The 25,197-nt window shown below is 38.4% G+C and overlaps 1 protein-coding gene across 1 annotated transcript in view; it reads left to right on the top strand.

Moving 5' to 3' along the window:
- The window catches only part of adgrb3 (adhesion G protein-coupled receptor B3), a 117,171-nt gene that overhangs the window by 59,820 nt on the left and 32,154 nt on the right, over positions 1-25,197 (top strand). The window contains exons 7-14 of the mRNA XM_078273675.1: positions 226-390; positions 947-1,048; positions 5,908-6,014; positions 6,995-7,189; positions 10,200-10,268; positions 13,303-13,411; positions 19,663-19,809; positions 23,826-23,901. Coding sequence (XP_078129801.1) covers positions 226-390; positions 947-1,048; positions 5,908-6,014; positions 6,995-7,189; positions 10,200-10,268; positions 13,303-13,411; positions 19,663-19,809; positions 23,826-23,901 — 970 coding nt within the window. The remainder of the gene's footprint in view (positions 1-225; positions 391-946; positions 1,049-5,907; positions 6,015-6,994; positions 7,190-10,199; positions 10,269-13,302; positions 13,412-19,662; positions 19,810-23,825; positions 23,902-25,197) is intronic.

Here is a 25,197-nt window from a genome sequence, read left to right as displayed (position 1 = left end):
TCTCCTGATTATTCAAAGTAATCTCGTTAATTTTTGGAATATTACCAACTGCATCTACAAAACTGAATGCATGGATAGCAAAATAAATAAATGTAATCAAAAATAAAGCTTGAATGGCATACTATAAAATCTGCATACAGTGATGTATCATTGTATGTGATATTCTTTTGATTTGTTTCTGCATCTGAGAGTATCTGTTTCTAACAGAGGATGATTCTGTTTTAGCTAATGGCCAGTGGAATCCTTGGGGTCCGTGGAGCGGCTGCTCCAAGTCCTGCGACGGCGGATGGCAGAGGCGAGTCCGCGTGTGTCAGGGGGCAGCAGTGACTGGGCAGCAATGTGATGGCACTGGAGAGGAAGTCAGAAAGTGCAGTGACCAACGCTGTCCAGGTGAGCCAATGGATAATAGCACTTAAATCTGAGTGAAAATAAGGAGATGATTATCTCTGTGGAGTCAATGACGTGTTACATAACAATAACAGAACCTGAAGAGGCGATGCCGATAAGCAGATACAGAGGAGGGATGAACTAGTATGAATATATTCCAATAAATTAAGTCATTGAAATACTGGTGAGATACTGAGTTATGCAACTATCATCAAAGCTTATATGATTTTCAAAAATAATCTATTTATGAAGTGGAGTCTTAAACATAAAATCACTTAATACTTCTATTCTCTGAAATAAAGAACGCAGTATTCCACAAAAACATTATTATTAATATAATTATATAGTGCCTACAGACAAAGGTTGTGATTAAAAAAGAGGGCACATTTTATTATTATCCTTAAGCAGCATGCTCATGTTCACCAACACTATTCTGCGTTGACCGCCTATATTTCCATACCTCGTTGTATATAATATGAAGAAATCGTTGCATGGTATTGGAAATCCTGAAAAGCTCTCTGCATCAACGTAGTTACACTTGTACCACTTTGCTTTTCAGCGCCGTATGAGATTTGTCCCGAGGACTATGCAGTGTCAATGGTGTGGAGACGGACGCCTTCAGGAGAACTGGCCTTTAATAGATGCCCACCCAATGCCACAGGTAAGGATATGAGCAATATCTTTCATTTCTTGATTACTTGGTTATTATCACTGCCTAATTTCTAAATTGTATAGTGTGCACTGTTGAAATTGGGCTTGTCTTCTTATATTGTTATCGCCCATCTTCGTCCCCTTAAGGAAAGAAATAAAACAAGTGGTCGTCCCATTAAAGGCGACAAAATTGTGGAATACAATTTGTCATTGATTGATTTAAATGTGACTTATTTTCTAGAAAGGGTGTGTGAATCACACTGATAAGCCAGCAAGTGCAACTGTCACTTTATAATTGTAGTTACCCTGCAATTGTACACTATTGTTATATCATTAATGTGTGAATACACATCATAATTATAATACTTATAAAAGTTACAAATTATGCTACATTATGAGGAATAATGCTAGATTTCTGCCACCGCCATAGAGCTGTCCTTTACCTTTTTAAGTTGCCTGCCTAAAATCACATCATGATAATAAAACTATACATGGTGCCACAATTGTGTTACTACATCTGAGGAAAAAGTGCATTTCCTTTTATTCCATTTCCACAAGGAGTGATGTAACTCATGGCTACACCTGTCAGAACACAGCATGTGCAGTGGATGGAAAAAATGGTAACTGTGAATCTGAGAGCATTGTTGAAGAAAAGCACATGGAGATCTGTTTTCAGACATTAAGCAGAAGCTTTAATATGTGCACAGAGGGAAGAGCATTAGAGCAGAGGATGTGAGTTCTCCAACAGGGTGAGACTAACACTCGGATCTTGAAAAGAAGAAAACAGGGGGGAGAAAGAGGGGAGAGGATGAGAAGGAATGCAACCTCTGTTAAAGCTGCAATGATACAGGTTGCTTTTGTTCTTGTTGAAGGTCAGTTTGCTAACAAACAGACAATAGGACTAAAGTTACAGGTTTGTTTGACATGTTGAGCTGTTGTAAACATTTAAAAAGTCTAAGGTGTTCTGAATTGGCATTTATTCCACAACCATAAAACAGCTAACTGGCAAACTAGATGTAGCCGCAAACGCGCTGTCATTCACAGATGGCTTACCTGCGGCAAAGTTACACAGAGTGAGATTTACTAGCATGACATTAGCTTTCCGGCTCGACATTAGTTTTATGGCTAATAACTGTTTGAAGCTATTTTCAGCCCACAGAGAGGGCTTTTTGTTTTATTTTTCTTCTTCTCCGTACAATGTTGTTGAACATGTAACACCTCTGCTGATTAAATATTTCATTTACACCAAAAGGTGTCTTTAAGTACCAGATTCAGGTCAATCAGACAGGGTGAGACAGTTGGCGCCAGCCAAACTAATTACAGTAGTGGTCTTTACTGAGCAGCATCCTATTAATACATTACTGTAATTATATTTAAAACAGATTGTTTGTGTACCCTGGACATTAATTATTCATTTATCCCTCATTTGTTTTCATATATGCAACTGAACTTGGATGCTGTTACAGGGGTTGCACTGACTACGTAATACAGAGATGTATGCCATTACTGCAGTCTATGTACTGTTGATTTTATGATCATGAAGTAGGTCAACATTCTGGCATTTTACAATAAACCAGACTTGAGTTCAGTGTTGGTTAGACGCTGTACGTCTGTATGCACAACAATTCACACACAGGGTGCCATATGACTTTACCAGAGAACCAGGACCTTTAATGCATTTGCAACAGAAGAAAAGTGTCATGATTAAAGGATAAAATAACAGATAGCAGACATATTTCATGTGTAAGCACAGTGCCTCCCCGTGTCAAAGCCGGCACTGACCACTGGGGAAAAAAAACTATGATTATACAACGTTTCCGGTCAGGTCAAGTTTATTTGTAAAGCCATTAATCACAGTTTCATTGTCAGCGGGTGTCACGAAGCCCACATTATGAACCTAGCAATAAAAAACAACCTCACAACCTTTGACCTGTAATTGGATCAAGGTCAAACTCACAAAAACCTTAATGAGAAACATGTTAAAAGAAACCAAAACGCCTCATAGATAGAGCTCATCCTTCCACGACAGTCAGACATGTATTGGCTGCTGAGAGTGGGTAAACAAAGACGAAATATTGATCAGCAAAGGCAACATAACAAAATGTGTGACATGAATGCAGAAAAGACTGCTTGGGTGAAGCATCCAAATGTGTTGGGTGTGTGTGGGGGGGGCATCAGCGCCTACTCAGCCGTGGTCACTGTTGTCATCAAGGTCATCATAGGAACGTAGGGGCGTCAGCACCACCACGGTCATCATGGATGACAACTGCCACCAGAGGCGAGAAGGGAGGAAAAGTCGAGAGGAGATACACACACAGCAGATGATTTTGTTCTCTTTGTATCACTCAAACATAGGTTCATACATTGGTAAACGCAGTGCATTGACCTTCTGTCAAAGCAAAACACAAGCAGAAGAACAATTCCTTCTTAGGATGTACTTCATCTTTCCTTTACTCTTATTTATTGTCGTGCTGTACATCATTAAATAAAAGTGAATAAGTAGTGTATTTTGATATTTTTTAAACGTCATATATGCTGACTACCAGTAGTGAAATGTGATCTAGTATTCTAGTGATCCATTTCCCTTTTTATTATATTTGCATTTTTTTTCCTCTACTGACACCTGCAGTTACTAGTTACCCTGCAGAAGAGATTTTGCGTGTAAAGGATATTATGTATGTCAATCAATTATCAATTAAGTAAAGTTTGAGTCACCCAACTGAGAGAGGCAGCAATTAAAGCACCACAAGCTATTAAACAAACTCTTCACAGGTTAATGTGGAGAAAAATGATCATGTACTCAACACATAAGACACCATCCTTTAGAATGAATGAGCAATTTTGTTTGTGATTGTGATTGTCCATTCATTGTCTTGATACTATTGGTGGTAGATGTTATAATGCAAGGCTTATTTCACTAAAATAAGGGATTTTAGTTGCTTTTCCATCAAAGGGTGATATTTAACACTCTAAATCCGTAAAAAGTTTTTAGACATGTCTTATCTGTAACTCTGTAGTCAGTAAACACTGTTTTAGCCTCCCATCTTGGGAAGGATTGTTTGAATACAAATTCTCCTTAAATGGTAGCCGAGTTGAAGATGCCTTAACAATGGGACAGCGACAGGTCAATGCCTCTGTGAAGTGCAGCCTTGGATTTTGATCAAGCGCATCTCCATTGACCAATATTTCATACTCAACCTACTCTACATACATCACTGATGATGCAAGGAGAGTGCAGAATCACAGCAAAAGCCTCACATTGCTCTTCTCTGACCTTGTTTGATCCCACCACCAGTTAAATCCAAGCCAGGAGAGAGCCAGATATAAATACGTTTTATATAAAAGTGAAGTATGACATTTTGTGTTAACAAAAAAAATTAGCTCTGGTTCAGGCATTACACTTTCAAATTATTGTGGCTTGGGCAATTTGTATCTTCCAGTGCTGCTGAATTCACTTTAAAATGGCAAAATACAGTATAATACTATAGGTTAAAGGTAATCAAACATCTTTAAAAAGTATTTCTGTAGCTCTTGATTCAAACCGCTCTTTAAAACAAATGCGAAAACAAGATTCCCATCTGTCATTTTAGGAACTTGACCTCTTACTGCTTGGTGTATTTTTGCCAATTCCCACTTAAAGCAGAGTCTTTCTTAGTGTTAAGTGACCTTTAGGGATGTCAGAACCAAAACTGAAGTGAATTCCTAATTTCTAGGAAGCAAGCCATCATAAAATAGACTTTTTGAGTGTAAGGTCTTAAAAGACGATCAAATAACAATGTAAAAATGTTCTATTGCGTGCTGGCGACCTCACCAATGGGGGTCTGGATTAAAAAAGTAAATAAGGTAAAGTCAGTTTGGTGGGAGACGGATGCTCAGCGTGGTGTAAAGCTGTGGGCCTCTCCTGCTGCCCTTTGGGCTGTTTCACAGTGCTGCATGGGCGCTCCTGGGATATAGCGATGTTTGGTGTGCACTCATGGCTTCAGTGCACATCACCAGGTAGTAGCTGTGGAGAGGGTGGGCGTAGAAGGTGTGGTTTTGATCTCTTTCTGTCTGTGTTAGTGTGTGAAAGACAGAGAGAGAGAGAGAGAGAGAGAGAGAGAGAGAGAGAGAGAGAGAGAGAGAGAGAGAGAGATAGAAAAGGGTTTATGTGAAGCACAAATGCCAGGGGAAATGTTTTGGTACAGTGGGAGTTTTTCTCAGGATGTCAAGCACCTGTGTTGGAGCGGCGGGGTGATGTGTGAAGTGCACTCCACCAGGTCGACAGCAGGGAAGGTGTGATGTTGGACCTCTATGTAGGATGTGTACGGCGATGTGGGTGGATATTGGGTGGTTCTGCTATTTTGGGATCACTGTTTAAATGCCTGACAGCTATCACAGCTGAGCTACTGCATGCTTGAATAAGCCACTATAAGTTGTATTAACACAGCACACAGTACATACATTAAAAACCATGGGCCTGCTCTGCTGCTCATAATCAAAAAACGGTTCTGTTCAAATACTGCAGCACCTTCCTTCCAGAAACCTCACTCTCCCTCTTTCTATAATGTGCTTCAACTCCACTGCAAAATTGAACGGACGACATACAATTTTGATGGTGAGTGACGGGCAACAGAACTGGACAAAAGGGAAAAAGCTAAGTCTCTCATGAAAAGAATTAATACTTCTGTCTCCCTCTCCTTTTTTGTCTCCCTCTCCTTTTCCTGTATCCAACTTCACCACTTCCATCTGCCTTTCCTTTGCCTCTCCTTTGGTCTTAATCCTACAACCCCCCCCCCCCACCCACGCCTACATACTCATCTCCCCTCTCATCATTCGCTCCCTTCCTCCTTCTCCTCTTCAAATCTGTCGCTGTCTCCTTCCCCTTTACAGGCACTACTAGTCGACGCTGCTCTTTGGATTACCGTGGTATGGCCTTCTGGGAGCAGCCCAGCTATGCTCGATGCATAACAAATGAATTCAGATACTTGCAGCAATCAGTAGGTGCAAAGTCAGCTTCCTCTCACAGCCTCTGTTTCCAATGCCTCATAAATTATCTCCCCCGTGTTTTCCCCATCACCCTCCTTCTCATTACACCGTAGCCAAAGATTAACCACTTTTAATAGAGGAGCAAATTAAAACACAGATTTGCCATTTTTCTCTGTGTCATCGGTAAATCCTTTCAACTATTTGATTTAGAGTGTATGGAATGTTCTTATCCGTGTTTGTTTTGTTGCTTCAGCCCGATGCACTGTTGCACTTCCTCACTTGCACTTTACTGCATTTTAAATAACATCCATTACAATACATTTTTGTTCTGGACCATCAAGGGACCAGATGACAAATTGAGGGAACCTTAGTGAATGCTGACTATCTTCTTTTTTAATAGAATCTCCTTCTTTTTTTAAACCAAACCAACCTGGTGTGAACTCTAGCTCTTTCATCATTTTTTCATCTCAAGATACATCTGGATCACAAAGAAAATCTGTGGTTTTAGTCCATTTTAGAGAGCTTTATAGAATAACGCATGTGTGTGTGTTTGCCTTTAGTCTGGAAACACAATAGCACTTCCACTAGAATAGGTAATTTTGGTAACCTTCCATCACTGTTAAAAATAAAATAATTCAGAAGAGCTGAGACAGCACATATAGCGCTGCACCTGTGAACGTGTATTTATGGACATAAAGCCTGTGCAATGATGTGAAATGTCATTTCACTGTGCAATTTCTGCCTAAATGTGTGTGTCTTCTGCTCCAGTTAACTTTTTTATTCATATTGGCTCATTTCAAAACATCCGTGAGGCAGAATACATTTCGGCCTGGCTTAGATATAAGTGTCGCATAAAGGGCCTTAGAGAGTGGAGTCTTTCTTTCTGATTTTTTTGCACTCCATTTACTCTAAATGTGTAGTTAAGCGTGTATCTCGCAAAACCTGCAGAGGACACAGATGCCCCATGTTCTGTATTCTCCTGTTTTTGGAGGTTCAGGGGCACCTTGCAAAGGGCCAGAGAATGCTGGCAGGGGATGGGATGTCCCAGGTCACAAAAAACTTGCTGGACCTCACGCAGAGGAGAAACTTCTACGCTGGTGACCTGCTGTCTTCCGTGGAAATCCTTCGCAATGTGACGGAGACCTTCAAGAGAGCCAGCTATGAGCCGTCTTCAGATGATGTGCAAGTATGTGGACAGTGGGTTTATTATAACACGGATGGATCTGTATGGTGGTGTAATGTATCTATTGTGACAAAATAATCAACTGGATAAGAGTTATGTTTGATGTACATTACTCCCAACACTGTACTATATAAGAAACAATATGTTTGAATGTCTGAAATAGCAGAAAAGCTGACGAATGCACCCCACAGCTCTATTGTATCAAGATATCTCCCGATCTTAAGCTGTTTCATCTCATCATGTTGGGCTTGACTGCAGTCTTGATCCTCTTTATGTCAATGGGATGAGGAGATTATAGCCAAAGCTCCACCTTCATCACCAACAACATAGTTTATGTCCTCAGAGCCATGTCATTTTCAAAGACGCCCTTCTTAGGCCTCTTTGTGGTCTTTGTGCTGTCCTGTGAGCCTGTTTCAATGTGTTCGGCTTATGCTGTTTTTTAGAGGTAAATGGGATAAAAAAGAGAGCTAAATGGGTAGGAAATAAATGTTTGCTCGCTATTTGATGGTAGCAAAGCATGTTTTGAATATTGTATGTGTGCTAATGAAAAACCTAATTCTCCAGTTTAGTTCTGTAGCGTTGTTACTGTATCAAGCTTGTTTTGTTGCTGTTCTTTTGCATGGAGATGTAAGTAGTGCCGGAAAATTAGTAAAGTATGAGGCATGCCCATCAGCCATTCTCTGTATGGAAGTAGAAAAAACTTCTGCTTCACTTAGATTATTAAGTCCCATAACACAGTGCTGTTTGCACTGACATTCATAATTCTATATATTATGAGAAAAAGTTTACTGGATATTTTAAACATCCCAAAATACCCATAATGTTAGGTGCAGTGGCGGTTCTACACCCAGGGCGAGACCCCCTTCAAGCGCCCCCCCCCCCCAAGAAGATAAGTCAAAGAGAAACTTATATTTCTCAATTGCACAAATCCTTCATTAGAGCATTTGAAAAACACACTTAAGATAATCCAGTTATTTAACTATTGCAATTACAACAGGAAACACACTTTTAAGGTGAACAATCTCCACAATGAACATCAATTCTGAACAAAATATGACAGTATAGGTTATCAGAACTTAAAATAAATATACACTATATACATAAATGTGCTAACAATATATACAATAATACAAAATTTAACAAGATTAATAAATTAATAAAACGGTATACAACAAGCTCTCTCTCTCTCTCTCTCTATATATATATATATATATATATATGTATATATATATACATACATTATCATTTCAAGAGGTCCTGTGCTTTAATTTGAAGAGGTCTATCATGAGTTTTTGTCTGCCTAAGCAGATAGAAAAGCTACAATTCTCATTAAGAAAGTTTGCATGATGTGCAACGTTTATATAGGCTACTAATGCAATCATACAGTAAAGCATGCCTACGTCTTTTGTTGTTGTAGTGTTATCATCAACAGTTTGTCCACCACTCAGTTTTTGGCTCAGTTTTATCAAGGGGCTAAGTGTTTTAAGGGGAGTTGTGCTTACCACTCCCTCATCTCTGTCTCTCTCCTCCTGTCTCCTCCTCACTGTGCATGCCACTGCCACTGTCACCGACACCACCACGACTAGCATCAGCCACGGGAACTGATGAAGGTCCTGCTACTGCCCGAAAACATGTCTTCTTTTTATCTTTCACGCCGGGCCCCGCCCCCGCAACGTTACGGACTAGTCCATTTCATTGTGAAAGTAGGGGGTGCAAGCAGGGCGCCTGCAGCTGCAAGGAGGGTGCCGATTTGCCAATTCCCCACACAGTGAAATGATAGATAATAGAAAACTGCTTTGCGGAGCAGAGGATTTTTTTATTTTTTTCAAGTGCTCATTGCGCCCCCCCATGACTCATGATAAAATGCAGCCCCGGGCGGCTTCCCGGGTGGCCCGTGCCAAAAACCGCCACTGATTAGGTGTTATAGTTTAAAACACAAACAACCAAGACATCTATCATCAGTAATGCCAGTGACAGTGATTCTAGACACATGCGGCCGTATTTGAGCATCTGTTGAATGTGATAGGAATTAATTGGCATACAGATTTTACTTAAGGTTAGGAAGTAGGTAATTAAATCAACAAAATGTTGAACTCACTTAATTATGCATGTCCAAAGCGCAGTGGTATTTACTACAAAATGTCAGGGACGCTCTTTTTATTTGTCTGCTGCTTTAATGCACATTTATCAACAGTTTCCACTGGATGTAAGCTATGTGGTCTGCTGCTAATACTCTGCAGGAATGAAACCCAAATGTGCTGCCCATGGATAGGCAAACATAGGGCCCATTTACCCAATTTCCCACCATAGAAAATCTATGAGATGAGGAAAGCATCCTGTCTCTGGCTATTATGGGAGCTCCATAGTGTGTGTGGGCAGACAGGAGAGCAGTCAGCCAGCCCACCCCCTCCGTGTGTCTCTGAGCTAATGCAGTGTTAAAGTGGGCACATTACCACCAGAGGGAGCATAAGCATTCAAGTAGAAAACAAGATAGCCTGTGTCAAGAGAGAAAGAGCCACTCCCTCCGGCACATCGTAGACCAGATGAAATAACAAGGCTAAAGATCAGACAGGGGTCCTATTACTACTGCAGGCATGCACCCTGAGCAGACCCTGCTGCAGAAGAAGACAATCCACACAGCTGCTCACACATTCCCTTTCATCTTTCTTTCTGATTGCAGCTTGTGCTTCTCTCCTCTAGCATTGAGTGTTTGCTGCAAGCTGCGGGGGGTTCAAGGTGTATTTTCAGAGCTTATCCACAAATTCCATCTTTTCTCTGATGAAACCATCATGGTTTCAGTGTCAAATTTCCTGGTGCTATTGTGCCCCGCAGGGACCGTCATTATTCCCACATAGAAATCCCCGAGATGAGAAATGTCAGTTTATTGTCCATAACAGTCCTCTTTGAGTGCATGGTGTTTATGTGTCATGATTTTAAAAAGCATCTTGCTTCAGTGCCCGTAATACTTGTGTGTGGGTGTGTTATTTATTTTTTCCTTTCATCTTCTCCACAGAACTTCTTTCAAATCATCAGCAACCTCTTGGAGGAGGAAAATAAGGAGAAATGGGAAGACGCGCAAAAAGTAAGCATGTTGCTGTGCACTTAGTAAACAATTCAAATTGCTGAATGAATGTTGTGCGACTCAAAACAAATCGACTTAAAGCTTTTTTGAGGTTGCTCTGTCTGAATAGCAGAGATGAAGAAAAGTCAGGTTAGTGTTGAGATGATGTTATACTTATACATATCATTGTGAGAGGTCATTGAGCAGGTGTGACATCTGGCCTCATTTAGAAAGCTAGTTCCTCAGAGCTCCACTTGGTGGCAGTAGCACTGCCACAGAGACTATCCAACCATTAACACTGCAGGACTCACTCACTACTGCACACATTGTTTCACCCAGCTGATACAGATCACAGCAACCAGTGGGATTATCATTAGACCATTACTTCAGTTGAATTTTATCATAGAAACAAACAGTTTTGACGTTTTATTGCTTCTACCTAAGACTCTAATTCCCTGTCTGCCTTTCTCTGACATTGTAAGGCAGTTCCGTCATATGGAGAAGAAGTATAATAATAAACATAGTCTCATTATCCAATTAAAATGTAGGGCCAACAGACTGCAGCACTGCAGTGATGTATTGTACTGTAGATCAAAATTTGAGTACAGAACGGTGCCCTTTCTCGGCATTGTGGTTATCCATGGAGATTGGCTTCTGTCCTCTGTCGGACACATCATTGAGCTTAAGAGGTGGAAAATGTCGTTTTCAAAACTGCCACTGGTGTCTGAGACAACCTGAACTCGGAAATCACGTGCATCCAGACTATGACAGAGATACCATCTGAGATGACTGCAGAGTCTGCAGAGGGCATCTGCTCTGTTGTCACCTTCACTGGTAAATTGACTTAAATTGGATATCACCTGCACTGACACATGAGGGGGTGTCTTAAAATCAGTCAGACCTATTTTTCTTCTGTGTTTCTCCATGCCTGACTTCAACTTAGATGGTAGGAGAAAGCAGGCAGTTCAAACTCTGCCAGGAGTGCCAGTCCTGGTTGTCTCTACAGGCAGTAATTAGGTGTTTACTCACTGCAGCTTTAGTTTGGCCAGTTAGAAAAGCTAACAAATGAGCAGTTTCGTCAGTAAGAATGCGTCAGAGATGGAGACAGACATAGAAGAGGAAATATAAAAACAGAAAAAAGTTAACTCTGTGATTGAACACCCAGAAGAGATACGTGTTAATTATTTCTATCGTTATTAATGTGCCTGTCCAAGGAGTGCTGCTTAGGTTTCCGCACTCCACCAAGAGGACAGCGGCTAAGTGACATCGTCTGATTTCAACAGACGATGCTTGGACTTCACAGTTATCAATTGTTCTCACTTGCTGGCTTTTCTTGCATTAATGAGTGTTCCGAACTCAGTTTCCATAGTTTTCGTCAGCACCCACACGCTGCACGCTGTGGACATTCGAAACACTCACATGAAACACCCCACTATGGGGTTTCACTGGCTGTAGAGTTGGCTCTGTACAGAGATCACTATATATTCACCTCCTGTCACTGTTACCATGGCAAGGAAAGGAAGAGCTCTGTCTACAGAACCTCCACTGCAGCCATTTCCCTGCGCTGCCTTCACATCTCATGGTTGCCATGGAGACCAGCAGAATGAGCATGACTGCACTGTGCGTCAGGCATGCCGGAAGGGCGACGTGATGTGCTCTTCTCCCCCACTATGGCTTTCACTCTGCTGTGTCAGAGGCTCTCAACTTCAGCATCAGTGATCCGCCTGCCTGGCTTAGCAGCAGCACATGTAAAGGCCAAAGGTGTTAGCATGGAGGGAAAAACCTGCCTCAGGTGTTTGTTGAATATCAAGAGTGAGGTGTTAATTGCTGGTGCCACTCAAAGGCCTTTCTAATTGCCTGACATCACCATTGTGTGCTTACACATTCATTATCATTAAGTCCTGCATTAATATTTGTACATGACACATTTCTCTAACAGACATTTTGAAATGTTATCACAGCATTGTTCTTGGTTGCTGATATTTTCTGAAAGTGGCACATGTATTGCATAAATCTCTTCGTGTATAGCTACACAGTCCTTAAATCAGTATTCTCAATATCCCAGTCAAAGGACAAAACTGGTGGCCCCCATATTAAAGCCTTTTATTAGATCTGACCTATCACCATTAGATTGGCAGCTATGACAGTGGTCCAATCTTTTGAAGGTCATTGGAGGAAAGAGCTGACGGGACCAGCAGTGTTGCTGGTCGAGCTATGAAGCTGTCCATGGTGCTTAATTCCTGCCTCTGCCTTCTCTCACTGAGTGCTGCTGTTCATGAAGAGTCACATTAACCCAGGCTATCACCCGTGACTTGGCAGAGGCTTTCAGAAGAGGAGACAACCAGCAACTGTGTGTACAAAGCCGGTGGTTATCGCTCTGATGCTGATGTCACACGGATGGTCCAATAGTGACCGCAACTATCTGCCCATTATTTTCTAATCATTTTTATCTATAAAGTATCAGAAAATAATTGTAAGTCCCATCACAATTTCCCAGAACTCAAGGCTAAATATTACTGTACAAATAGGTTATTTTGTATTTTCAAATCTTCACATTTGAAAAACTGGAACCAATACATGTTTGTCATTTTTACTTTAAAAACAACTTAAACAATCAATCAATTACCAAAATAGTGCAACTCTAGATGTTTAATCACATTTACATGACATTTATATAAAATGATGTGCAAAAAATGTGTAGTCTATTGCAAAACACAATACATTTTTACAATCTAAATATACAGTATGTAACTCTGTGACCTTCTGCAAATACATTTCTTATTTCTCTTTTCTTCTATTCCAATTATTTTTGCTTTATTATTGCTTTACTGTTTATTTGGCTATCATAATTTTAAATGTTGTGTTTTTACGTTCTTTGCAGCTTCTGTGTTTCACTATATACATGAAGTTTATTTCTTTTTTATTATGTATTTATGACCTGCTTTTTTTATTTGCTGTCTTATTTTATTTTTATGTTATGCCCCGCACTCCCATCTTCCGGTGATACCGACCGTTGAAAATGAAAATGTCTTCCTGTCTTTTTTATCTTGTACAGATCTATCCAGGAGCAGTGGAGCTCATGCAGGTCATAGAGGAATTCATCCACATTGTCGGATTGGGCATGAAGGATTTCCACAATGCCTATTTGATGACTGGGAACTTGGGTAAGAACTGGCCCACAGCCGCTGAGCTTGTTTTACCAGTTATTTCTGTTTGAAATGGACACATAATCCCTGTGCTCTGCTTACTCCTTGTGTCAATTTCCCCACCATCATTCATTTAGGATAAATGGTGCGTGGTAAGGTTGGGGGGTAAAATTACTGCTAATCGATAATGTTAATTAAACTGAGCTTGTGGTCTTAATGTGCTAAATTCCTATGAAAACACTTAACACTCAATCCAATATAAAGAGCGAGCAGTGTAGGAACCCCCACAAGAGGAGAGCTCTTTTTTAATAGAGCTATAAAGAAGAAACACACATAGCACTCCTCAAATATGAGCTATTTCATACTCTACTGATATTTGAGGTTTTAAACAAGCTAAATATAATTATGAAGTAATTTATAATTGTGTAAAGCAAATGGGTTTTGAATACAATAGAAAGTGCATACGATTGTTTTTACCTGCATTATGTTATGTATTGTTTTCTTAACACACACATTTCATTCATCATACATACATTTTCTTTCATGCATAGATTCAAAGTTTTTTTGCAATAATCAATTAAAATATTTGTCATATTTGAAGGTGAAGAAATTCTGTGTGGTGTCGCACTGCATCTGCATCCTTTGAGAAAGACATGATTAGCAGAGCGTACGTCAGAGCATGTTGTGCAGAAGTGCAGCAGAAAAAAGATTGTCAGTTCCTTTCGAGATTAGTTATTCTTTGCAGCTGTAATGAGCTTGCAAACATTTTTTTTTCTGCACCACTGATTATGGTCCAGATTATAACTCCCCCGTCTTTAAGAAAAAAATGAAAGTGAGTCTTTGAGCAATTATTCTTTTCCCTGATGTTCTCGGGGGTTCTTTTTGCTTCTGTCGCACAGCCTCTTCGATGATCTGAGGTCTCTGTGGCATTTCATTTCTTACTCAGCCATAAATGGTGTCTTACTGGAATGGAATAATAGAACTGCGGTCTTGATTTATTCATGCAAGTGATTGTGAGCATGTACAGCTGTGCTGCCAGGCAATTCCTATGGAGGAGTGAGGTTTCTTCCTCATATTCTTTACAATAGCTAACATTTGACCCACTTCTAGGAAAACATGTACACTCAGTGGCTCTTTATGTCATATGATTTGATGAATATGTAGCCCCCCCCAGAATAGCAAAACAAACATGTTGCAATGAATGCACCCATCAAAATGCCATTATGAAGCACCATGAGAAGCAAATTAAGTAATGGACGCTTGGAAATAAGGCTTGAATGCATTTCGTAATGCCAAGCTTTAATGACTTATGTCACAGGCTTTAGAATATTTCTGTGCCCTTCCCCTGTTTTATACTTCTTCCACTTTGGCTTAATGGCACACAATGGCTTGAAAAAGCATTAACACATGACCTCTGCTTTATACACAATATGCAATTTATTCTGTGAAACTGACTCTAAATTAACAGTTTTATCTAGATTCATACAAATTACTTGGGCAGAATGAAATACTTGACTTTTATTGTATTAGTCAGCCATATGACTGTTGAGCATCGGCTTAAATTTGTGAGACTGTGGATTAAACCGTGTCAGACATGATGCGACAGAAAATCTTCTGGTAAACATGGAGCGATGATGCAACTCAGTTTTTTATTTCAGTCTTATACAGAAAGCACTCACTGGCATAATTAGGGCCTATTCTTGAAGGACTATTTTAGAGTTGTTTTTTTTCATTTTCCACAAACCACATATATTTTACTGCTGATTATTTTCCAAGCATACCATCATTTTTGTAATTTCAAAATATATATTTTTACTCAGTACAATATGAAAAAATAAAACGTACGGAAACTTGACATAATCAGTCCACTAAAGTGACCATAATGTTTTATGCTTTCTAACTTATCAAAGTTATGATATATTGTTGTGTGGTACTGCATTTAAAGGGGCATCTATTCAAAAATGTATTTGCCTGAGTTAAAAAGATGTCACTGCACTGTATAAGAGCAGCAATATCATTTTTATACAAAATGTTAATTGAGATAGATAACCTGCTATAAAGTTTATCTTTATATGTGTACTGGAATTATAGAAAACAGTGGCTGATTTATTAAAAATACAAACATCTACAATATTGTGATATTTTATATTGCAATAATATAGTATGCATTTGTCAATTTTAGTAAATGAGCCAAAACATGGAGAACCACCAGTAAGTCTAATTGACACAGTTCTTCTCACAAAGTACTCTGATTGGATTTATGAGGAAACTACTCTGTAATCGATGATAATAACAGTGATGGGATTTTGGTATAACTTGTAGGCACTGGAATATATTAAAAACACTGACATATAGTTTTAATATTTTGTTTTATTTATTAATGTTGAACATTTAAGACTTAAGTGTTGGTGCTAAAATAAGTGTGATGAATGAAATGAAACCTGATAGAAAGATTTACTGACTGGATCACAACAATGATACAACTGATATGCATTGCTCCCTAAGCAGTAGGGGAAAAAGTGGCAACATTAGTATCATTTGACTTTTTCATAGATAAAATACATGCATATGTGCAGCTAAATTATTAAGAACTTTTTCAAAGCAAGTAGCTTCCAGTTGTCTTTTTGCATCTTATAGTTCTTCATGTGTGACTGAAGTCTTCCTGATTACTTTATGCACCTTTTTAATAAGTTGCAGCTATGTTGCATCATCAGTTTTACTAATAAAACAGACAGCCCCACTTCTCCTTGAGACTAATTTAGTTGAAATATAAAAAACTGACACATTTCTTAGTCCACTATCTTTATCTTTGAAAAGTATTTTTAGTTCTCATCCTTTGCGTCCTATACATTTTCAACCCGTTAAAAGGATGTTTACTGAAATAAATTTGATTATAATTTGTATCTTTTATAACTCAAAGAAAAGGACTGAAAATGTAGGATTACTTTTCGACACAGTAATTTGAGGACATACAAGATTTGAGGTTTATGTACAATTTGAATGTTTGTACATCAAATAATAGAGAGGGAAAAAATTATGTGATGTCTGATTCAAAAAACACAACAACTCCTGAGGAACGTGTGAAGAAAGTGCAGCACGTTTATCATTTTGGTTATGCAGGACTGAGGCAGGCATATTTCTGAATAAGGTTTTTTTGGAAAATCTTAGCACAGAGGCAGAGGGGCTATTTGGCTTTTGAGCAATTTGGATAATTATTTGATAATGAGCTTACCTTGCACGGCATTTGGATTCTCATGATATCACAAGATCACGCGAGAATCGCAGGATCACATATCACACGAATAATCAGTCTTGTCAGGCACCATAAAGGCGTTTGTGTCCGAACTACCAGCCTCCAGAACCAATCAGCGTCTGGCGAGGAGCTTCTGGCGTGGTTTGGGTGTGTGTGACGGCCGTGACTGTTTGTTTGAAACAAAAATGATAATTTTTCAGTGCAAGAACTGATTATGATGTTTTACCTCTTTGTTGAAAAAATGTCACAAAAAAACATTTCAAATTTTTTCATTATGGTAAAACAAGCGCAAATTTGCAATAGCTGTGACCATGTATGTGCATGCATCCACACATTCATGCATTCACACACACATGAACTCACAAACACTTCACCTCCATGGCAAATTTCAGCCTCCTTGGTGAAAAATGTGGCCGCCAAAAGGTGGGGAACTTTTGTTGACCAAAAGAGCGAGCTGCTGGTCTAAGACTATAGAGCATTTATATAAAAGGTGCATTCATTCGGTCATATTTTACTGTGTATTTGGAAAATGAGTCAATATACCAAACTCTATTTTGCTAATACATGATTAAGACATGGAACACAGAGTTTTCAGGATAATACTTTCTCCCCTGGATACAGCACAGCCTTGGATAGCCAGCCACACAGTAATTTCTCAGCTCACTCTACAGTGCCCTGGTGGCCACGTGGCCCTTTTGATTAAAGGAATGGAAAGTTTTGTGGATCCATCGTTGGAAGCCAAGTGGAGAGCATCTGGCTGAGTAAGATATTGCGGCATCATTTCGTCACTAATTTATGGCAGCCTCTTGACACCTAGATAAATACTGGCTGTCACCGCTGCATCGTCCTCTGTCCTCCTTCGTTTAGTCAAATAACCTTGATTGCGAAAGGCTCTCTGCTCCAGCAACTTCTACTTTCTCTACAAGCAAACACTCTGAGGACAAAGTGAAGCATAGGACATCTTAGAAAATTAAACACCATTTTAAAAGTGAAATACATCAAGTGCTTTTGACATTTTAGTTGTGGCTGTCTATTGTGAGGCTGTAATTCATGGTCGAGAGAATTTTTTTGACATTAATAGCAATTAATTGCAATTACAAACACATGCAACGGCTGCAACTGCTCATTAATTAATTTTCCATGCAAAATGTTTGTTTTGTCTGACTTTGGCAGTTTACTTAATGCTGAACCTCTCATGAATGCATTCAGATGTAATGAGCAATGCTTTTAATTCCCTCTTATGAAAATGAGCCATACAGAATACTCTCAGTGCACTGAATCGCTGTTCAGAAGCAGCACAATCCTAAATGATCACTTTATCTGTGCTGTCTAGCCCCATCAGGCAAGTGCAAAGCCCCATTTACCTGCAGAATTATCCAGCACTCTGAAAGACAGTCATCCTAGCACCCTGTTGTGTTTCACAGTGTGCCCCGTGACTAAAACCACCAATACAAACACACACACACACACACACACACACACACACACACCACTGCTGCTCCCAACATCTGGTGCTGTGAACAGGCCTCTTTGCAAATGGCGGGTCTCGAGGCGCTATGTGATTTCGTGACCGCTGCTGGATCATCCGAAACGCACAGACACACCCTCTGTCACAGATTTCACTCAAATGTGGAGTCTTGCCAGGATTCTAAATGTATTATTGGCAGAGCACAAGGAACAATAGAGCTTTTGCATCAATGGTAGGATTAGCCTCAGATTCCCCTCGCTGAAGCACCACCTGACTGTGATTGGATGTGATACCAGGTAGAGAACAGTACAGCTTTATCCTCCCCTTGTAAAGCTGAGGCCTTTCCAGTTGATCCTGGGTATTTTCCTTGTCACTGCCTTATAGTACATGCACTGGCCTTTTATGCCACCTCAGCAGGGATGTGAGAAAAGGAAAGAGTGATTAAGGAGATTACCTGTCTACCAGTTGTCAGGTGCCAATTGTGGCTTTTATTTGCACTTTATGGTAAATGTGAACATGAATGCAATAAAAGCCCAGTGATTTGCACATGCACAATTTAGTTTGACATATGAATGAACATTTCTGTATTTCTCTGAAAATATAGACTTGTCATACTCCTGATCTCTGATCTCTAGCAGCATCTGAATAAATCGGTAACTATTAGATGTAATTGTTTAGTGGTGTTAGCCAGAATATTTAAAGATCTGCCTCTCAATTTGAGAGTGATAACAAGCTCCAATCCTGTGTTTTAAATTTAGGTTGCAGGAGTATTTTGGATAACAAATTGTGCTTTTAAAGAGTAGGCTAAAGCAGAAGTGTTGGTTAGCAATTAGTTTGATTTATATTACTGTAATAAAAATAGAAAATTCACTCACATATAATTTCAAAACTTGTGTATTACTTACTGTTGCTTTCTTGCTGAGAGTTAGATGACTATTCTACTCTCATATCTGCACAGTAAATATGCAGCCTGTTAGCTTAATTTGGCTTACCTTACGGTAAAAACTGGAAAGGGGACAAAAGTTTACCTGGACCTGTTGAAAGTAACTGCCGCCAGCCAAGAAATAGAAATGTTTCCAGTCATTGCGCTAGCTAAGCTAACTGACGGCTGGCTTCAGCTTCATATTACCATACCGACAGGAAAGCAATCTCAATCTTCTCATCTAACTCTCAGCAAAGTGAATAAGCCTATTCCCCAAAATGTCAAACTATTTTTTTTTTTAGTAAGACAGATACATATCAATATAAAATCATGGTAATACAGTGTTTATGCAGCAAACATACATGTATGTGTGTGTGTGTGTGTGTGTGTGTGTGTGTGTGTGTGTGTGTGTGTGTGTGTGTGTGTTACACACTTCAAAATTATGGTTCACGTGTGACCTGTGTGCACGAGACAGGAAGAACATGTGAAAACATTTTCATTACAGGCTGACTTTTGATAAATGGAACTAGAATGACTCTCCATGAAACAATCTTTAAACTCATAAATACTCTAAAGTATATTGATCATCAGTATTTCTTCATTGGTCTGTTTGTTGAATTCTGCAGTGGCCAGCATCCAGAGACTTCCAGCAGTGTCTGTGATGACTGACATCAACTTCCCCATGAAGGGTCGTAAAGGCATGGTTGACTGGGCCAGGAACTCCGAAGATAAAGTGGTCATCCCAAAAGGCCTCTTTGTTTCCCAGTCAGCAGGTATGCAACTGTATATGTATTAAAGCCATTCTACTTTGAGTCCAACACATCTTTCTTTAGAAACCATATACACTGTCTTCATGAACTGTACACACTTTGTCTTAGAAAATATATGTAAAGCTTACTTCTTTCCATAACATTTCTAGGATCTGCAGAGGAAACTGTAAATGTAGGAGTAATGCATAATGAATAGACAATGATGGATTCAGAGGCCACTGCTAAGGAATTGAAAATAGATATCTTGACATCTCAGCAAAAGCTGAATGATTTTAGTTGAATTGCTCTGTCTGAAAATGTACAACAAGACTTGCACACAGACACATCAGTCTTGTGAAGAAGGTATTTTTTTTTTTTTATGTTTCATGCTACACCACCCCTTGTTTTCGGAAAGTGAAATAATGCTACAAGCCTTTGAACACAGCCAGTTTGCTTGCCTGTGCTTGTTCGGTCACTGAGTTTTCCATCGACTCAGCATTTTCAGCATCCTTTCAAACACTGCCAGTCGCCACTGTGTATGGCAATCCACAGCCAGACAATTTGGTTAATTGGTGTAATCAGTCTTATCAGGAATATACATCAAAGATAACAAAACAAGGGATTGATTAGGAATCAGTGCCACATGCCTAATCCCAGCCACTCTAATTTGGACAGTGTAAGAAGCTGATTCTATAGGAGACTTTAGCACTTCTTTTACTGGAGTCAACAAAGTCTGTAGAAAAGAAGTTGCGAAATGTAAAAAGAAGTGTATTAAGTGTCAATTAAGAACTTGCAGGTTTACTTAGGCCATATGTTACTCCATATTAAAACTTCCATTTGAATTATAAAAATTCTTGTTACTGGAAGGTAACACCTAGAATATTAAATATATACAGTATGGAGTATTTTTAATATTTACTGTTCTGGCAACAAAGTCAATTGTATAATAAGGTGTCACCAGACTCACCACACTAATGAATTGAACTGAATTGAGAACTGCCTGACATACATCTCGAGGAGTTGGGAATTGGTATATGGACATAAACTTGAGGACATAATATATTGTATAATTACTGATTCCATAGCCTTATATATTATGTTGATTTATCTATTATTGAATGGCTAAAAATCTAAATTTACATTATTCCAGGAACTCGAGGAGAAACAATTTATGTTAATTAATTAATTAAATATAAATACAGTGGAAAACTAAAATACAGGACTGTAGATTTTTGCCTAAGTTTTTAGCATTATAAGTATGTCAGATAAGATATTCTGCAACATGTAGAGTAGGAACCTACACACTTTTTATGTATTAATTAGGTTGGGAGTTGAAGAGTTATATTAATGAAATGGAATTCAAGAGGAGTTCAGCTCACTTATTATTGCAACCTTGACAACTAAAGTGGCAATACAAATTTTTCTGTTTGAATTTATGTGTATGAATGTATATATGTGGTTTAATTTAGTCATTTTCTGTAAACTGTTTTGCTCCGACATAGAATCTAAAAGTATGAATCCAAAGAAAGATAGTGATCGGTGGTATGTTACATAAACTACCAAAGAAATGGAGGAGTTGCTATCTATATTCAACATCATATACCTGTCAAAGTGATGCTAAGTAATTTGGTTGAAAAAGTTAGTCTGAAACATCTTAAGCCAATACTCATAGGATGCTGTTACAGACCTCCAAATGCTAATAGTGACTATTTGGACAAAATATGTGATATGCTAGATCATGCTAGTAGTATGAATCTTGAAACTTACTTAATGGGTGACTTCAACATAGATTGGAATTATTCTGACTGTCCTAGGAAAATCAAATTAATGAGCACAGCAACGGCATGTGGATTATCACAATAATAACAGTAATTAATAAACCGACTAGAATATGTAAAAAAAAGGAATGGCACTCAATCAGCTTCCTGTATTGACCACATGTTTATAAATAGACTAGAACTTTTGCTCAAATTGCTTATCTGTGCCAATTGGTTGTAGTGACCATAATCTTATTGCAATTGTAAGGAAAACAAAAGTTCCTAAATCAGGGTCCAAAAGTAATAAGGAAAAGGTCATTTAGAAGATTCAATCAATTACAATATGAAGATGATGTCAGAAATGCAAACTGGTCAGAGGTATATCTTACAAAAGGATCCAGAGAAAGCATTTCAGCTTTTCAATCAAACTTTAATGACAATTGTAGAAAAATCATGCACCAATAAAAAAGTTTACTGTTCGAAATGTCAACACCCCATGGTTAGATCAAGAATTAAAAGATCTTATGAAAGAAACAGATCTAGCTAAACAAGCAGCAATCATATCTAAATTCAAATCGGACTGGGCAAATATATTGTAAACTTAGAAATTTTGTAACTAAGTTAAATAAGAAGAAAAAGAAATTGTACTACAATAAGAAAATTACAGAAATAAAACATAATAGTAAACAATTATGGAATACATTGAATAATATATTAAGAGGAAATAATAAATCCACTGAATGTTATTTAGAAAAAGGTGAATTTTTTACTAAACCAAGTGATATAGCGAATCATCTCAACAATTATTTCATAAATAACATAAATAATCTTAAAAATACTACACAGTCACACAAGACAGATTTATCAAATACATTGATAAATAAGATGATGGAAGGTAAAACATCAGCTTTAAATTCAAGTGTGTCAGTGGTTCTAAAGTGGAATGACTTCTGATGAATTGTAAAAACAAACACCTGGTGTTGACTATCTTGAATATAAGTTGCTTAAGCCAATATTTTCAATCATTGCTCCTACTATTGCTCATATAATTAATATGTGTTTTATGGAAAATATATGTTTGCAAGCATGGAAAATATGTAAAGTTGTGCCAATACCTAAAAATAACTGGAATATTATGGTTTTTCACGAACCGCATTATTATGGATAAAAAGTTAGACAGAAGACAATTAGTTTACTTTAATGGAAGCTTTTCAAAGGTAAGGGTTGTGGAACATGGCGTGCCTCAAGGAAGTTGTCTTGGGCCACTCCTCTACACAATCTTTACCAATGATCTTCCATCTGTTTTAGATAAAGCATTTCAAAGTTTGCTGATGATTCCACTATATATTTAGTAGGAAATAATATTGGTGATTTAAATACAAAACTACAGAGAGAGCTACAATTAGTGGTGGACTGGATAAGAAGTAACAAATTGATTCTCAATGTATCTAAAACTACCTGTTTAGTGGTTGGAACTCATTTTTCTTTATGTTCCAAACCGAAACTTGAACTCAGCATAGAGCAAAATTCTGTAGAGCAAAGAGAAGAGGCTAAACTTTTGGGAGTGATGATTGATAATAGATTGTGTTGGGATAGACATGTTCAGAAACTGGTAACTAAAATGGGCAACACTTTGTTATTAAAAGGTGTGCAAAAATTTTTTTTTCAAACCTTGATTACTGCTCTGTGGTTTGGTCCAGCGCCTCAACAATTAATATAAAAAAACTACAAGTAATTCAGAATAAAGCGGAACGTGTGGCTCTCTCATGTGGGTTTAGATCAAATGTTGATAAAATGCATGAAAGCCTCTCAGGGTTTAAAGTTAAAAACAGATTTGTGTATTCACTAATGTTTTTTTTTACATAATGTTACAACAAACAAAATACCTTTTACTTTATATACAAAACTATCTTTTAGTACTGATACACATCATTATCCAACAAGGCATGCAGTAGGAGGTAGTTCTATTTTACCTAAAGTGAAAACCAAATCGATTCAATGTTCAGTTAGGTACAGAGCAATGTGTGAATGGAACTCTTTTCCAAATACTATCAAACAACAAAACACTAAAAAAATCACTTAAGAAATATTACCTTCTTGTGTGTAATGTGATGTCGTAAATTGTATTGTCACATGATAGATTGTAGGACCCCAGGAAGAATAGCTTTTAGCTTATGCTGAAGCTAATGGGGATCCAAATAAAACAAACAAACTATGAAAAAGAAGTCTATCAGTATAAAAACCTGACAATACTCTTCGTTCATTGTTCATTTTCCCCTTTAGATATGGAGGGATCGCCTGTCTTCATTTTGGGAACAGTTCTCTACAAGACACTCGGACTCATGCTACCTTCACCAAAGTAAGGGCAGCATATCTCCTTGTCTGTATTTTCTGGTCCGCTGCCGGCAAGAGGAAATATGAGACAGATTTAATCCTTTGGAAGCTGCAGAGGTGTCCATTGTTATTCACAGTATTAGATCAAGTCTAAAAAACAGGCTGTGCCTGTTTCCACTGCCCTTGAAATGTTCCACTTTAAAGACAGAAAATGTAAAGTTTCAACAGGAGAAACAACCAAATACTTTTAATTTGCTTTTGTTAGGGTTAGTAGAGTTACTACTAGTAATAAGTTACTACTTTCAAGGACTGTTTCAATTTATAATTATTCTAATGTTGTCCTTAATGCTAACAAACAGGTTTTTGCATGTATCATAACTTTAATAAATTAGGGTGTTTTTGTTGACTCTAATTTAGTAAATGAAACATATTCACTGTAGCATGGAGAATGTAGTTAATTAAGGATGACATTAGTGTCTGGAAATGCAGCGGGAGGTCCAAAATAAACACCTGGTGTCAGACCCCAATCAACAAGTCCCTGGCACCAACGTCCCAAGGACAGAACGGTCATTCCAGGAGTGGCCGGGCCAGCTGTCTCAGGTGGAGCAGCAGCCCTCTGTGCACATGTGGAAAGGAGACACTGAAGCTTGCCCTCTCTAGATTAACGGGAGGATAGGCAGAGCAAGTGGCAAGTGTTAGACCTGAAGGTTTTCCATTTTCCACATTTTAAGCTTGTGAAGTTTCAAAGGAGAAAATAACTTTTTTTGCCACAGAATGTCAGATGTCCCTCAGTGCACTTAGAGTGGACAACTGAAGAACTTTTTAAAGTTCTTCTTTGATATGTATTCTGGTCTGCTTGCATGTTTTGAACACCATTACTGACAAACATCCTGTATAGCTGCTTTGACGTCTAATGGGTGGCCCTTTAAATCCTCCAGTCCTTGATAATTGGGTTAGAATTCAATAAAAGCTGCACTAGAGAAAATACCTTGGACTAATACTCAAGTAGCCTAAAATTAATTAAAAGAACTTGCACTCTTAATTTTAGATGATTTTAGAGAGGAAATTTAAATTCAAACTACATGTGCACAAAACAAGTCATATTGACTCATATTCCTATAATTATTATAGTTAGGTATTACTGTAGTTGCAGTGCATCTCCCTCCCTCCCTCCCCAACCAGTTGAGGCAGATGGCAGCCCACCTGTGGCCAGTTTCTGTTTGAGGTTTCTGCCTGTTAAGTTTTTCTTCACCACTTTCGCACCAAATACACTGTCTTGGGGGAATTGTTGCGTCTCTGTAAATTATAGCGTGTAGTCTAG

Source organism: Sander vitreus, chromosome 17, assembly GCF_031162955.1.
Source record: "Sander vitreus isolate 19-12246 chromosome 17, sanVit1, whole genome shotgun sequence".
In the NCBI taxonomy this organism is placed as follows: domain Eukaryota; kingdom Metazoa; phylum Chordata; class Actinopteri; order Perciformes; family Percidae; genus Sander; species Sander vitreus.
The sequence above is the reverse complement of the archived record's forward strand: the minus strand, read 5'-3'. Positions and strand labels throughout refer to the sequence as shown.